Source organism: Trematomus bernacchii, unplaced genomic scaffold (genome assembly GCF_902827165.1).
Source record: "Trematomus bernacchii unplaced genomic scaffold, fTreBer1.1, whole genome shotgun sequence".
NCBI lineage: Eukaryota > Metazoa > Chordata > Actinopteri > Perciformes > Nototheniidae > Trematomus > Trematomus bernacchii.
Genome location: NW_022987689.1, coordinates 9182371 through 9200143, shown reverse-complemented (window position 1 = coordinate 9200143; position 17773 = coordinate 9182371). Strand labels below are relative to the sequence as shown.

Genomic DNA, 17773 nt, shown 5'->3' with positions numbered 1-17773 from the left:
TGAATAGAAATACAAATAATTGTTACTGTGAATTCCTGGTATTTATTACTCAGATGTGATGTAACAAATGCTGTCTGTAACTTAATTAGAAGGTTTAAACATGGCACGCAGTTGGAAAAAGAGATGGGAGACATTTAACACTTATCAGGTCAACCTGTATTTCTGGACTGATGACAGAGAGGTGTTGAAGAGAACAGATTGACAGGACGGTTCAGCTCAGACGTTTCAGAAATACAAAGTACAGCAGGGGAGAGAAGAAAGATATAAAGGGGTAGTGCTTCAAATTAGAGGAACTTACCTTATTTTATATGACACTTAAGCGGTCGTAACATTTTTTTTTTTTCAGTGGAAATATCAACCAATGACAAGTGTTCCACCAAGTTGGGACATGACACAATGCACCGCTCCAGATACTTTAGGCAGGCAAGAAAATGCATTTGCTATAACACTGTTTTTAAACGTAAAACATCCAATAACACCACCTAACTTCTGCCTTTTGTCTTCAGAGTGAAATGTTAAAATTCCCAGGACAAATGACTCTGCAGTAGTCATGGTGTTCATCGGCTCCAGCTGCGATTGGCAGAGATGGAAATACAACACCTATTGGAAATGCTAATTTTCACCCGCTGTAATGTTATTAATTTCTGCAGGGATTTGGACAATTCAAATGTATTTAAATGCTTAACATTCACAAAACCAACCTGATTTGAAATGATACATGACATAAAGCATAATGAAACTCATTTATATGTATTAGTTAGTATTTTATTGTTTGTAGGAGTTTGATAGAAAGACAGAAATAGTTACATAAAAGAAAGCGAAGTGCTTTCTTCTTTTTACTAACCCTGTGTGTGCGCGACGTTGAACACCATTTTCTTTTTGTCTTTGAAAAACTTGCATACACTTGCTAATTTTGGTGGAACCAGGATGGGCCTATAAGTCAACTTGTTTTCTGAAGGAGCTCGGTGGATAAAATATTACTATGTGGTTGTTGATAAAATTGGGTCATATCAAGACATTTGATTAAAGTGGGTAATACCTGAGAGAAAGGAGAATAAGGATTACAAATGTGGACTGTGTGTGTGTTACCATTTTCTGATTGACAGAGACAGACTGCTGCAACAGCTGAGTACAAAGATACAGTACAAAGGTTATTGCTATTAATACACACACACACACACACACACTCACAAACATAAAAATACACTCACAATTTGACTCATTACATCTAGTTTCACATTATTTTAGTCAACTCAGGACTTCTCTGTTACAATGGCTCGCATGATACTGCTCAAACTAAGCAGTGCCATGAGACTCAGATTCAGCTGGCAATCGATACTACAACCTAAGGAACCCATGTCATTGGCTCAACCTCTCTGTCCCCTTCAGGCAACCCAGTAGGAGCAATGTGACACCTTCAAGGCCCTGCAGACATATGTACGGGGTGAGAACAAGGTGGGTGTGAGTGACGGAGAAGACCAGAGACACCACGGTCACTGAGATAGTTCGTACAGGGAAAGTATTCTCAAATCAAACCAATGGAAGCCTTACGGTAACACAGTGGTGGCCATTGCTGAGTGAAACACGGCGGAGGACATTGCATTTATGCAGAAGTAATCTAATGGGAGAAGAGAAGAAAAGGAATGACAAACCAGGGAAACCTGTTTTAAAGATCAGATAAGACTGAAACTCTTCCCAGGAAAAACCTGCAAAGCAACTGTCATGTGGTTTGGTTGCATTGTTCAGCTGTAGCTTACTCTGCGCTGAAACTACTTGCAGATATATTAAACAGCACTGAGTCCGGAGAAGGAGCTCCTACTGGATTAAAGAATTTCGTGGTTGGGTTTCACAGTGAGCACATATTTTCAGTTGGTGGAATGCTAGGGTCCAGCTGTCTCTTCATTCCTTGTATGCAGTAAGCTCTACGCATGGATTCCGAACACTAGCAGCTAACACAAATGGACTTCGACTATTTTTACTACACAGCAGCATCTTTGGATTTCTCAAACTGGATTAGTGTTCGATCAATAGACTGATGGATCCACTGTCAAACTGAAAAAAATGCAGTTTGTGTAGTACGTTTGGACTACTTGGTAAACTGGATTGTTGTATTATGCACCAGAGGTGATCCACAGCATCAACCTGTGTGTTAAGTGCATTCTAGAGAGGATTATCACATTAAACAGTGCATGCTATTTAGTCCAAAGTGTATAATCTACACCAACAGGCTGCTGCATTAAAAGCCAGCAGAAGTGTCATTCTCATATAGAAATATTGAGTTAGTTTTACATCTGGTCAGTTCTGGGTCCAGATGTTCTTCAACACGGTGCTCGTGGTCCTGACGGACCTGGCGGCCCGGTGCCTGGGTAGCGCTATTTTCCGGAAGCACTTCCATCTGGTGCTGTCGGTACTGGTGATGTTCGGCCCTGCACTAAGCTTCTGGGTCTCCCAGCACAGCGTCTTTGCCAAGAAAACCCACTTCCTCTACAGGTGAGGCTGCTTCCTGTTTACTTCCTGATCACTTGTCTTCTTTGAACCATTTATTGTGACAAATGAGGTACCTGCAATGCCAATATTTTCTGAGCGTTATTGTATAAAGAAAAGCCTTATGCTATTTTTAAGACGTTTTACTGTTTGGATTATTTTAAAGCTGATGTACAATATATATCTAAATGATGATGAAGAGTCTGAAGACCCCTTTCAGATTAAACCCTGTTGGCTTTTTGATAACATAAAAAAGTAATGATGAGGAAAAATGTATACAATGACCAACAAAAGTAACTAACAGTGATTTTTGATTATATTTCAAGTTGAATTAACCACTGTAGATAAAGGGACAACAGATTATTTCTGATATGTTGAATCGTCTAAAAAAGGAAGAGACATCAGAAAGAGCGACATTAAAATAAAGAACGGACAATCAGAATGAAAATGAAATAGGTAAATTGATAGATAGCACTTCTGTGTACCATGTACCATTAGATCAACTGCTTAACCTTGCAATGTGTGAACTTTTGCTGAATAGGAACCATTAAGGGATAGGACTACCAGTGGCTGCGTTCATATAACTCTAAATGTGGAATAAATGCCCTGATGTTTAGTGTAATAAATACTTAATTTTTAACATGACAAAATCTAATTTCCTCCCATTACTTCTACTTCCATAGTCTCTCACTAACCTTCCAACCCTCATCAAATCTCCCCTCTTCTTCTTCCAGGATATTCTTGCGCTCTGGTTGGGGCTGGACCTGCATCTTTGTTGGCTCCTTCGTCTTCCTCCTCTCCTTCTCCATTCGTCGCTCCATCTCTCTGTCCATCCGTCACCTTTCTCGGCTCGGGGTGGCAGGCGGATTGTGGGTCGGTTTCTGCAAACTCCTGGACCTTCTGGAGAACACCACCGGAAGCTGCTACGAACGTTTACTCAACAGCCCGGAGGTCACCAACGGGCAGCCTCTGTTGGTGCTGCGAGAGGGGGCGAGTAAGTCAGAGTGCCTCAGAGCTGGGATGCTGTGGAGGGGGTATGAAGTTTCAGAAGATGTCTTCCTCCTCTGTCTCTGCTGCCTGCTGTTGGCAGAGGAAATCGCCGTGTTTGGCCCTTACCTGAAACTGGGTGGCTTCGCAGGTGGCCCTCTGAGGATCCTCTTCCTGTTCTGTGTTCTCCTGCTCTGGCTCTGGATCTTTCTGCTGCTCTGTCTCTTAGCTTACTTCCCTCAGTTCCCCACGCAGCTTCTAGGGGGCGCTCTGGGGTGTCTGAGCTGGAGGGGACTGTACCAGAGCTGGTATCGCCTGGGGCCCAGCTGGTACTGCCCCGGGAGGCCTGGACAGGGACTTCTCAACACCAAGACCAACGGAGCTGCAGCAGAGGACAAACTGAACCATGATCAGTAATTCATTCAAGAAAAAATAACCACTGACACAATGGAATTAATCAGGAGCTCTAGGTGGTTGTTTGGAGACAACCTTGACATTTGTGTTTGTTTCCTTCTCTTAAAAGTAAGACAAAAAGTCCTGTTGGAGCTTGGGACAAACAGATGAAGTGGGCTTTCAAAAATGTATGTGTTTTTCTCTCTATATGTATCACACATGCTCTTTCCTACTGTAGTTATTAAAGGATTGTTTGTGTGAACTCATAACTTGGGGTCATGTTACTCCCAGGAATACCCACAAGAGAGGAATTCAGGGGACAGTAGCCATTTAGATTCAGGCTGAATGTATTTGAGACACACAGACTTTGATGATATACAGCTTGTTTACATGTTGAGAAAAAAATGCCTTACTGAAATGTTTTGATGGGTATTCATTGTGCTAGTTTTATCAATTTGACAGTTGATAATTATATAAATGTATAACTTGTGAAATAATAAACTCAAATTCTGTAAACTCTGTTGATAAGATCGAATATTAGCAGGTGGACAGATGCTATAAAACATTCATGATTTCTCTGTCAGTTTTAAATTCTGCAACAGTAAAATGTTTGATAAAAATCAAAACAATGTTGTGACATTATCTGAACAGAGAGGGGAACATGGTTTTTAGTTTGGTTGCAGCTTTTATCTGGTTCTAACACACAAATTCAGTACTGTATAGGCAAAGCAAGTCATGGAAGAAACATAGGGATAGGCGAAGAAAATAACAGCATTAAGAGAATAAGCAACAGAAATGACATGTACAAATAAGATTGAAATAATTATAAGCCTACATAACATTGAATAAAAAATACCAGAATTAGAGAAACCAATACATCAAATGCACAGGAGAACAGGGGTCTTCAGGTGCATACTGTAAGTGGCTAGGCCGGGGAATGGTTTTAAAAGAATCTAAACGCATGCTAGCAGCCCTGTGCGGCTGTACTTACAACAGCAGTGTTTTGAATTACATGCTTATTCTCATAATTAAAATGCTACCATGTTAAAAGGTATTGTATTGTGTGCCTCCACTGTGTATGTTTACATGCTTTAAGTTTCAAAACGTGCTATATTTTCTCATACTGCCTGTGCTGCAGCACCTCTTTTCACCCTCTTTCTGAAACCAGAGTCCTGTCCGCTTTGATTGGTTAGTTGGCAGGCTCTTTGGTGATTGGTCAACCGCTTAGAGATGTCCCGCCCCTTAGCCTATCAAACACATTGGGCCTTTCTTATTTCTCTAAATTCCCCTCCTCGACTCCTCGACTCCTCGGTCCTCCGGTAGTGACCCGGAAATGGATTTCAGCGTGCCATGTTGAAGGACGTCTCATTTCTCTAATGCACTTCGAGGACCGAGGTTGCGGTCGGATAATCCAAAAATCAGCTCCTAACATCTAACCCTATCGTCTATTCCTTGACCTCTGAGTGAAACGTCATGGGGTTAAGGGATAGTGGATAGGAGAATTCAAAAGGATTTAGGAGAAGAGACTGCGGTACTCTAGAGAATCCGACTGCACTTTCACTATCCGACGTGTTTATGATGCGCCAGCGGACGTCATAAATGTGCGTCTGCTGCTGTGGGGAAACTATGGAAACTACAGTTTTCTATACAGCGGACTACAACATGGATGTTTAATAAGAACGACGGACTACTGTAAACTCATCTAGAGACTCTGCACCGTGCTCTGATGCTGTTGTTTTATGCTTTATGAATGGGGACAACAGAGAAACATATTCTTCATGACCAAAGTTGGAATTGAAATAAAAAAGGAAAGTGAAACTTATGCTCGTCACCCTCTCTCTCCGGTCCACATTAATACAAATGATCCCAATACGTATGATTGTATGAACTATGAAAAGATCTTAAAATCAATACAAATGTATTTATTATAAACGTTAGTCCTTAACATCTATCACTGTGTATATCACCATTCAAACATCTTAAAAGTTGAACAAACCCCACACAGCTCTGTAAAGACTGTGAAATGTTGACTTTATTTGATAATTTCAGTAAAAACTAACGTTCATATTTCTCTTTTTGATTATAATACTGCTGAACGTTCAAAACAAAGCACTTTGGCAACTTACCACATACGTTTTAAAAAGCTTAATAAGCACCGTAAATTTCATGATATCATTTCTCGTTCATAATCGGTTGTTTCCGTGAACGGCCGACTGTTGTGTGACGGCAAATGCTGCGGCTGCAAGGCATTGTGGGGCAGCATTTTCTCCTCTCCTTTCGGCGAGGGAGGTCCAGTGGTTCCTAAGCTAAAGGAGATTATAAAGGAAGTTTGAAACCTCCTTTCCTTTCATCTGGAGAATTCGAACGGCACTTATCATGGCTGCCACTGAGGGACTTCCGGGTCATTTCACTCCGTTAGGAAGGTTCCTAAGCTAAATGGACTATTCGACTTCAGCCCGAGGATCGAGCATCGAGGAGGCTCTCTGGAGGAGCTATAATCGAGGATACACTGATGGGTCCTCCGCTGATGTATTTCCGGCAACAGTGATGTTTAAATAGTCGTGCCCATATGGCGCTGGTCGTGCCGCACGGCCGGACTTATCTCAGCCAATGACAGCTCTGCATGCATCCCCTGGATATTATTTTATTAACTACTTGAATCGCAATGCGATGTTTACAGTGAGAAAAGCTGTGAGGTCCGTGCAGAAAGCAGAGCAGTGTATAATATATATCACTCAGTATAACAGGCCTACATTACTCTCTTTATTTGTATGCTTTAGTTTAGTAGATATCTACAAACAAAGAGTTGATATTTTTCTAAAACCATTTTGTGCTTAACATAATAAAATACACAACGGCTGTATCCTGATATATATGATATGCTTTAGGAGCTGTAGGTGTGTGTGTTGTACAGTGTGTAGGTTTGTGTGTGTGTGTGTGTGTGTGTGTGTGTGTGTGTGTGTGTGTGTGTGTGTGTGTGTGTGTGTGTGTGTGTGTGTGTTTGTGTGTGTGTGTGTGTGTGTGTGTGTGTGTGTGTGTGTGTGTGTGTGTGTGTGTGTGTGTGTGTGTGTGTGTGTGTGTGTGTGTGTGTGTGTGTGTGTGCGTGCGTAGATGCGGCGGACAAATAGGTCTCAGTTAGTTTGGTGTCCCATGCTTACTTTTAATACTTGTAAATAACACTTTTAAAAAATAACAATGAATTAAAAGTAAATAAGTCATCATGAACACAGTTCTGTCCATCAGTGCTGCTGTGCCTCCTGTCATCATTAATGGACGTCTCTTTAAAATGACCGTTCAGAGGATTTCTCATTTCTCTAACCGCCTGCTGCTTCCCCTCCTCTCTCCTCGGTTCCCCTCCTCGATTCCTCCGCTCGCATCTCCTGTGGGCGAGAAGGGTCTAGCTGCGGCCGCGGCCAGTACACGACACTACACGACACGCCCCCTACACGACACGCCCACCTGACACGACACTACGGTGGCTGAGAGACATTACGGTACATGGCAGATTAAAAGCGAATTGACGACACTGACGCTGACGCAAGGATATTTAAGGAGACAGGAGGTTTACAGAGAACAGACAAACAATATGGCGCACCGAGTACAGGTAATTAACGTATTGTGGTTTTAGATATAATTACATACTATTTAGGTTCTCGTTTGTTTGTCGATGTGGCTGTTTAGCGCAGTGTAATTGTGTTTATTTTGCTAATTTGTATTTTAAATATTAAATGTAAAGGAATGGAATACATATATATATATAAATATATATATCTTAGCTTGACATGCTCGACGTTCAGTTAGCATATATGCTAACTGAACATGCTCGTTCAGTTAGCATGTCAAGCTAAGAGCAAGATATATGTATATATTTTAGCTTGACAGATGGAACAATGCATGTACTCGCATTTTTACAAGAATCTGATTTTGTGTAAGTTTTAAATATTCATTGAAGGTGTCTTTCACATTTGAATGTTTTAAAAAAAAAAACATGTATTAGCTGCTATACTGACATGCACATATGTATAATTATATTATTATTTTAAGTGTGGTTTAAAGTTAAATGATATATAGTTATTGGGTAGAGCCAAGTAACCCAGGTGGATGCAATCAGGCCTCTGTTTTTAGATGGGGTTTGTGGCCATGCTGTAGGCCTGACATTTAAACCATAGACTGTATATATAAAGATTTAAACTAGCTGAAGGGCTTTCTGTTCGAACCACAGTGACATCTAGAGGTTGTTTTGTGCATAACATGTCAACCAAAAGGGTAGAGCTGGCTGAATCAGATGGAGTTAAACTTTTTTTTTTTTCAACAAGATATCAAGACACAAAATGTGCTCTACCAAATGGTGGCGCTGGCAGTTAAAGGGTTACCTTCTGAAAGTGAGGAAGTATGACCAGCTTTGTCCCATAGGATTATACAGGCCAGTCCATTGCTGCTTGTTTAAGGAGTTAACTATTTCCAATATTAAAGTCACTGAAATTGTATTCTATTTTATTCACCTATAGACAAACAACACAACACTCCGTGATGGAGCACGCCCAGAGCTCAACAAATTGGACTCGGACACCTTCCGTCCGGACACAGACGGAGAGAAGGTTCACAGATGAGGTGGCATTCGTCATGGATGTGCTTCTGCCAGAGGTTAGATTTCACTGACTTTTTATTTGTCGACTACACATTATATAAAATTACATATGTTGCACTTAAACTCATGGTCAATGTCCAGTAGAATGTTGATGCCAATTGGTCTGGCATAATTGTCACCTGCAGAATGGTACAACCTTTATTGGATGTCTACATTTTACTCTAACTGTTAAACGTGTGGCTTTAATCCCTTCATGTCACAGGCGACAGTCCACGCCCTTGCAGCTGTACTCTCGGTTTCCCTTGAAAGAGCCAAGGAAACGTATAAATGTGGACCAGAGTATGACTGGAGGTAAGCTGGAAACATGAGGAGAATGCTAATACAATTTCCATTTAAAGTGTACAACCCCTGATGCATGTGAATTTATAATATTACATATATGACTTCTTTATACCATCTTGTCTTATCAGTGAGATGGAACTTTGTTCTCATTACCTCACCAAGAACATGAGTGAGGAAGCGCACCAAAGGCTGAAGGACTCCAGTGAAAGATTCCGAAGAGCTTTGGATTCCGAGGAGTTTTTAAATAGGCTTTAACCTCCTGCAGGTCAATCCTGGCTGCTTACATTTTTATTTAAAATCATGTTGATTTTACTGTTGGGATCAATTTAAAAGGTTATTTTTTTTTTTAAGCAGACCAGGTTGAATAGTGCCCCTCTGATTTTCCACATAATGTTCTGTTCAATAAATGTTCATTGAGGAAAACGGTATCAGTGTCTTATTGTATATTCATCACAGTGAATGCAGTGAATGCTGAACTTGCCGGACCATATACTGTAGTTGAAAGTACACAATGAAACACTGGCTTGCTTGTATCAAATCAATACAATTCCCACATGCCCTACCCCAGAACCTGCGGTCTTCAGACTCTGGCCCCCCGCAGCAACCTGCGATCCTTCGGGGACAGAGCCTTCAGTATGGCAGCCCCCACTCTCTGGAACGCTCTCCCTGCGGAGATCTGCAACATCCCCACGCTTGACGCCTTCAAAAGGGCCCTCAAGTCTGCCAAGGTCTTTGGCCCCAAATCTATTTGTTTTGTCTGTCTAACTGTTCGTCTGACTGCCTTTTATGTTTGTTTATACTCCTGTTCTTTTTAAAGCGACCTTGGGTCTCATGAAAGGCGCTATATAAATCCAAGTTATTAATACATCATTGGAACGGTAAGAATCTCAGCTACAACACTGACTAAAGCCTTCCCATCTCCAGTATGCCTACATGACAAGCATTTTTATAATATACAGTAAACATATCTTTGACTTATTGCAAAATTATAAAATGAAATTCACCCCTGCTGTCATTCTGGCTTTGACTGTTCAAATGAGATGTCAACCATCAAAATGGGATAAGGGGTTCCAGAAATATCACTGTGCAAAACACACCGGCCAATTTTGACCGATAATAGTATGGGAAGGGGGGTATGACCGAATGCAAGAGAAGAGACAATCATCAAGCCAGATACCAAGGTATTTACAACAGGCAACCACTTCAATTACTTTTCCTTTATGTTATTTGGTTTTTATTAGTGCTTTTGTCGTTTTGAAGGAAATTAAAATACTGTATTGAGTTGGTTTCTTCTGTTTTGGAAGCCTTGCATATCTTTTTGGTCTTGTTAGAAATACCCCATGGTAAAACTGTGTTCTAGCAGCAGTTAAAGAAGCTTAGTTTGCTGTCTTAGACTGCCAGATGTATTAAGATGGTTTGTTCACAATTTACACATAAAACCTAAATGTTTATCTGTTTATTGTTCTTCTTCCTTTATATTCAAAGCATGTTGATTGTCTATTGGCTATATCTTGACATTATGTTAATTTGAGCATACTTGCCATACATTTATTTTAATTGATGCGATTCCTTCAAAGGTTTTGTAATAGACCCCTAGTACTTTTAATTTATAAAGTAATAATAATACATGTGAATGATTGAGCTCATTAGTGGCCTGACTGGCCCTCCTACTGTAATTTGTTCCTTAATGACCCCATGATGTGATTATGTATATCTTAAAACCTTTAACAACTATATTTAGATGTTCACAAATATCTACATTTATGTATAAAATACATGTGTAGCAGTTAGACAAACATAATCAATAGATTATCTCATTAATACCTATTTTATATCTTAAAAAAAAGTTTAGTGTAGTGACCCGGAAATGGATTTCAGCGCGCCATGTTGAAGGACATCTCATTTCTCTAAATAGAGAGGCGAAGTCCCGCCCATCTACTTCCGACCCATGGGACCTTATTTCGGAAAAATTATGTATTGAAGTCAATGAGGAGAGAAAGATTATCTTTCGATCCCGTTTGAATTGTGCCACGAATTACACATAGCCTATGATGTTTGTCAATCTTAAAAAATAATTTCCACGTCAAAAAAGTCACAGTTTGTCGTAAAACTGTTGAAATATAAGACAATGACAAATACGCAACTAGAAAGACTACGAATGTGTAATTCGTGGCACAATTCAAACGGGATCGAAAGATAATCTTTCTCTCGCCATTGACTTCAATACATACTTTTTCCGAAATAAGGTCCCATGGAGTTCTTTGGCACAAAATCTATGAGGTGTGATTTGTGCCAAAGAACGAACTCACTGAGCAGACAATCGTGTCGATCGTCGCCTACCATGCCGTGAACTATGCCGCCAGAGAAGTAACGTGACACTCTCGTCGCCACCCCTCTCATCTGAGAAGCTACGTGACGTCTGGGTCTGAAGTTACTTTACTTTGGTAGTTATCACCAAATAACCCAGTAATGTTACAGCTACGTAGTTGCTGTTCAAGCGAGACTCTATTTCAATATAGTTTTGATATTTAAATAATGTTACACCCCTTGTATGCCCTGAACGCAAAAACAACCACAAACAAGAATATATATTTGTAATTATCAAAATGATAAAGGCTGAAAAAACAGGAGAAGCCTGTCTTCCCTTGGTCTCCAGGAGAAAACGCCACTGTATATCACCAAGTTTTCATAGTTTTGTGTGTAAAATAGATCGCTGCAGTGAACACTTAATCTATTTGTTTATGGTTTATTTGATATGGAGGGATGCAGTATACATAGAAGTTCAGAGAAGAAGCAATCCCTATATTGTTTATTTTATTTCGTTTCATTTTGGCACCATGGCAGAGGCAAATATAGAGTTAATGTGCGGAGATTATGTCCCGTTCACTAAAATATGTATTGTTTTATGATGTTTAGTTGACAAAATAGTCACTGTGCTACATTTTGCTGCACTCAAGCATATATCTGAAGACAAGAGTTGTGTCTCCCTTTGGCCACAAGGGGGAGTATACCTTTAAGTGAGCGCTTCTGTCAGGAGGAAATAGGTTCGCAAACACATTGCACTCTACTGCTGAAAAAGGCTGTACAAAGATGTGAAACGATGTGCTGCAATGTCTGTGTATTTTTGAAGAATGCCAAGTAACGGAAGAAATAATCACTCGCACTGAGTCTTGATATATTACTTTATTTCCTTATTTTCCCCCTTCATTTGAGAAACACTATCCAATGATGTATTATTTCTGTGTTACACAGACCATTACTGAATTAATGCTAAAACCAAGAATAACCTACAAGGACGGACAAAACAAGGACACCACACATGATTCTTTTCCAATTACAGTATATTTATTTAAGTAACTAAATTGTGATATCAGTTTAATCAGTAATGTGTGTAGTGTATGGGTGTTATGTGTCAGTATATCAAGCAAAGAGAGAGAGAGAGAGAGAGAGAACACCTTGCATTTTATGCAATAAAAATAACTTTATATATTATAATATAGATAATAACAAAATGTAAAAAAAACTATTTACAACATTCGAAATAGGAACCAAAAGCCAACAGGCTCAGTGACCACAAACCGGCAAAACATGCCACAATCTTAATAAATATTGCCTGATTTGCAAGTGTATGAAATATACAGAAATGCAAAGAAAGGGGAAGCGTTAAACTCTAAACAGCAAATGCTACACAATCCCAAAAATCTGACATACATATTTACAAGAGATTTACTGGTGAACAGGAATCTTAAAATAAAAGGCGATGTACTTTCCAAAAGCATGGACTCTTGCAAAAATAGTCAAGCTTAAAAATGTCCAGGTTCTGCTTGACTCGTGTTACAAATTGCTGTACGAGGAAATGAGCAGAGCCCCGATAGAAGTCTGTAGAAACCCACAACGAAGAGTTTTCCCTCTGAGGCTGAAACGCAGCGAGCCAGGGCAGTGGACAGACGCAACATGGAGAGGAGGGTTCGGGCGGAGAGAGAGAGAGAGAGAGAGAGAGAGAGAGAGAGAGAGAGAGACTGGGGAACAAGGGGCCATTAGATCCTCCCAAATGTCGGGGACTGTATGATCCCCGAGATCATATATCGACAAAACTCATCAAATGCGTGACCCAGGGGAAGCTTTATGCTAATGGCACAAGTGTTCGCTTCCGGAAACAATCTTCTTGCGCCACACAGGTTGTCATGCAGGAATGTGACTGTTGGGGTCCTCTCAAAACCGAAGGCTGGAATGGCTGATGCCCCAGAAGCGAAGATGAGGACATCTTCCAAGGACACTTGCATACTGTCTCCACCCTCTTCTTGGACTGCTGCGTCTCCATCTGTAACATACAACCCAAAATCACAAATCGAGCATGATGGGGTTTTTATAGCAATCTTGAGAAGTGCCTCCATACAAATAACGGTGTAGTTGTTGAATTTATATGATTCAATAAACTCACCTTCAACCAGGATCAGCCAATCCCGCCAGTTGCCAACTGCCACCTCCTCCAAAGCCCTCCTACTGCTTCCTCTGGGAGAATAGTCCACAGTGAAGATGCTGAGCAAGGTTGCAGCTGACAAGGTAGGGGCTCCACCACAAAACACCTGTTCGAGAAGTCCTGCTTCTGTCTGCAGTGCATTTAGGACCCCCAACACTGCCAGTCCTTCCTTCATCCTTTCAATAAGAAAGTATAGTATGTATATTTTCAGATTGAAACAACATGTTTTATCATCAGTAGGATTAGATAAATATTTGACATGCAAAATAACTTTATACGTGTTCATACTGAATGGTGGATCAATGACTCATATTGAACAATCTTACTGTTTCAGGGAGGTCTCCAGTCTTCCCTCAACATAAAAAGTAATGGCTGCCTGGACCATGTCATCCCTCTCTTCGAGGTTCGAAACCCTGGAAAGGGCACCCAGCATGCTGAGGCTGTTTGATGCCTCCATCATGGCGCTTCGGGCCTCTTCTAAGGTCTCTTTTTGATCTAAAGTTGAGGTTGTAACGACAGGTAATGTTGAAGATTAAGCTTTTTTTCATTGAATATGAATTCCTTCCAAAATAGCTATATGAAAGAATCACTACAAATCTTGAGTTTGACATGAATACCAATAAAACATATTTTTTACTACTCCAACACGTTTCTTGAGCGTAACAGCACTCTAGTTCTCATTAATCAGAAATATCTGTCAAAACAGCTCTTCAGTATTGTGCTTTGTTTACATTATTTTGTTTTGGTCTGATGTGCGAGTTGGATTTTAGTAGGTAGTAACTTACTAAACTATACATTTCGCCTGAACTGTCTGGTATGGCCATCGATAGCAACCCCTCATGTATACCCAGTCAAATCCTTCGCACACATCAGACCAAAACAAAAACGTGAACAAAGCACAATACCCAAAGGGCTCTTTTTCCTATAAGCCGCTGATGTTGGAAGTGCAGGACCTCACCCGCTGGTATCAGTACAATAATCTACTCCTTAACATTAGTAAGACTAATGAGCTGATAGTGGATTTTGGGAAGCACCAAGAGGCTCAGGAAGAGCTTCTACCCTCAGGCCACTAGTACCCTAAATGAGGTCACTGCCCCCACCTACCCCCTGCTCTATTCCATTTACGCAATGATTTAATGACCTTTGACATGAAACAGATGCACCAAATATGTACATACATATAGTTTTAACTTACATTGTCCAGTTGCTCGCGGAGCTCAAAGTCGTCCACCTCTGTTATGTCCACTGGGGGAGCAGGGAGCCCTGACAGCTGCGCAAACATCCTTCTGGACAGCACACAGGGACCCACCCCCCCATGGACAAGGCAGACAGCGAATATCATGCCCAGCATCTTGTAATTCCCCCTGGAGAAGGCTGCAAAATTGTTACAAGAATACATTTTTAATTAGTGATGCAATTAGGGTTGTAAAATGCTGAAAATGTTCCATTAGAAGTTAAATTCTGGTCTTTCCGTAAATGTCCCCTAGTTTCAATAAAAAAAAAAAACATAACTTATAATGGTGCAATTGTTTTGGTGTGAATTATATATTATACAAGCGATAGTAGGTCTTGTACCATGTTCTGGGTTACAATAAACCCATTTAAATGGACATTCCGTTTTTTTTTTTTCTCATACTGATATTCTGCACAAACTGTGCTGTTGTATTTGCTGTAAAGTGTCCTTACTGTAAGGTAATTATTATATGTACTGCACTTTGGCTCGACCAAAAATCGTTATTAAAATGTGCTATATAAATAAAACTTGATTTGATTTATTGCAAACCTGCACTCCATTCAATATGCAGTGCACTCCTCAATCACACAGGCAAATGCAAGCATCCAGAAACGATATGAGCACATGGATGACAAGGGTGGTTTTAAAAGGATCTATGAAACTAAACATGGCGTCAACAGCAAAAATAATAGTTACAAAATAAACATATTCCCAATAAATAATTGTGATATTATTTTATGTTTAGTAAAGTACTTTTTAAATGAATAATGATCCCATGCAAAAAGCTGAGAATCACGGGTAGTTGCCATGTTAACCAAGGACTCCATAGCAGATCCACTGGATGGCGCACGCATAGAAGCAGACCGCATTGTGTTTTTTGATAAAAAAAACTGCTTTTTGTTGACAGTTATTCACCAGTGAATTCAAACATGAAAGTTCAATTATGATATGCATGAAAAATTCAGAAATACGGATGACTCAAAGAGAGAGGGGTCTGTTCTTGGTTGTCAATATATACAATACAAGATTGTTATTGTTTATTGGGGGTCTGCTTATGATATGGTAAAAGGTTTACATTTCTATCTGCTTAAGACATGGAACATTCAGCCCTGGCAAATAACACCTACATTTCCCTTTTATTCCTGTTCATTTCTATGGAAAGTTTCCACCTTCGAATATTGCAGAAATGTAGTAACCTTTGTTGCAATTAATTTGTTTTCCCTAAAACATAAAACTACTATATTACACAACAGATGTACATACCAAGAGAATCCAGAGCCAGGCTCCTGGAATTCTGGGGTCCCACAAAATACTGTGACTCCATCATAGATTTTAAGAGGAGCCTCAGGAACTCCCGGCAAGGACCACCACCATCCACAGAGCCCTCCTCAACGCCACACGTGTCCACAAAAACTATATCCAACCGCCTGTTGGGATCAAAGGCCCGCCTCCTGAACGTCCTGAAGGCGCTCTCCAGAACGTCGCTCCTCAACACATTCACTGTGTTGGCCAGTGAGAGGTTGTCCCTCCAATCCATAGCTGAACGGAGGGTCACCAACAGTCCCCTCAAGTCAGGTCTGTAAAGCAAAGTTGGTACGAAGCTGGTATAACTATGTCGTTTTGCTTCTTACAAAGTAACGTGTCTGAAAAATATGGTTAACATTTAACGTTACAAAAATAACTAATTCCATGTAATAATTGCGATGTTAAATGTAGTCAATTCGCTAAACTGAATTATTAATTATTTAAGTACAGGGTTGTCGGTTTTCAATGTGTTATGTGCTTATGTGCAAAGAGAACAGTATTGAAAATGTGTTTGAGATTGAAATTACACAAACTTGCTTGGGAAAACAGTTACTGCATCTAATAAAAAAAGATGGATGTTATCGTAAAACATTATAATAAACATACTATATTTATCAAAAGTAAGGAGACATCCATGTTAAGTGATCCAGCAGCATCTTAAGTGGAATCATACAGGACTTACAAAGGACTACACAGCTAAAACGAGAAGCTGTCAAAAGTTGCAATTCCTAACTAACACACAGAAGGACTGTGGACAGAAGGTTGAGCCTTTTCTTCCGGGTACTATGTTACTTATAAATAATAAAATGGTTACCGAGTATCACTGGCTGCTGGGGTTGAGGGAAGAGTTGAGGCGAAGGTGGAGGGAAGAGTTGAGGCGGAGGGGGAGGGAAGAGTTGAGGCGGAGGTGGAGGGAAGAGTTGAGGCGGAGGTGGAGGGAAGAGCTGAGGGGGAGGGAAGGGTTGACTCATAGGGGGAGGGAACAGGTGAGGGATAGGGGGAGGGAAGAGGTGAGTCATAGGGGGAGGGAACAGGTGAGGGGGAGGGAACTGTCTCTGCATCCTGTAGAAGACAAAAGGAAAGCAATATCTTACTGTAAAGCAGTGGTTATAACTTTCTAATAGATAGATAGGCCTACTGCTGTATTCTTTGAATTACATCCCATATGGGTCATTTGTTCAAATGTATCCATACTGTTCAGTTTCAGTATGCCGTTATACACCCAAAAGAGTACAAGAAACAAATCTAGGGTGAGATTTGTTTTAGCATCTCTCCACACAGAATAGTTGGCTGCATAGAGACTGTGCAGGAAACTCTGTGAGCGTCCAACAAAATGTATACATAACGACACAGTTGTCTGCATTACGGGCTGAGTATATTGACATTGGTATTTATTCTGAAATGTCAATAGATTGTTTATGATGTGACCGATTACGGACAGAAATGATTTTGGGGGTCCTCACATGGATGTGCACGCTGATTGACTTTGTATTTTCTTGGCAAAGGGGGGGTTTTCTTAAAATATGTTTTCAAGGCAGTGGAGTAGTTAACATACATTTCAGTCATAATTGAAGTTGGGCTTGTGTGTTTTTCCTCACCTCTGCATCATCCGCAGATGAGTCGCTGTCAATGGTTGCCTTTTATTTGTAACAAATAGAAAAAGCAATGTGAGAAAAAATGAGGTATTCACCGTTTCATGAATGATTATTAGGGACAGTTAAATTAATAGCCTTATAATCCAAACATTACTTTGAATTTTGACTTACCACGTCCATGATTGACTCATCAGTGTCATGTAATGGTTGCTGTTGAATATAATTGAACAAGTGAAAATCACATAACAAAGATTTACAAAACGAAAGCAATGGGAGATGAATGCACTTTAGCTTTCCATACATTTTGTGAGCTTACACTTGGCCTAAGGTAGAGGGCCGACCTCCCCAGAGCTCCAGTGATCCTA

The 17773-nt window shown here is 40.3% G+C and overlaps 1 protein-coding gene and 1 long non-coding RNA gene across 2 annotated transcripts; both read left to right on the top strand.

Moving 5' to 3' along the window:
• Positions 1-1509: 1509 nt before the first annotated feature.
• Positions 1510-5214, top strand: fitm1 (fat storage-inducing transmembrane protein 1). Its single transcript, XM_034137119.1, has 2 exons — positions 1510-2490; positions 3219-5214. The coding sequence occupies exons 1-2, from the start codon at positions 2312-2314 to the stop codon at positions 3886-3888; spliced, it is 849 nt and encodes a 282-aa protein (XP_033993010.1). The 5' UTR covers positions 1510-2311; the 3' UTR covers positions 3889-5214.
• Positions 5215-7426: 2212 nt separating this feature from the next.
• LOC117488971 lies at positions 7427-8797 on the top strand. Its single transcript, XR_004556557.1, has 3 exons — positions 7427-7468; positions 8373-8508; positions 8715-8797. It is a non-coding gene; the product is annotated as an uncharacterized LOC117488971 (long non-coding RNA).
• The last annotated feature ends 8976 nt before the right edge of the window (positions 8798-17773 follow it).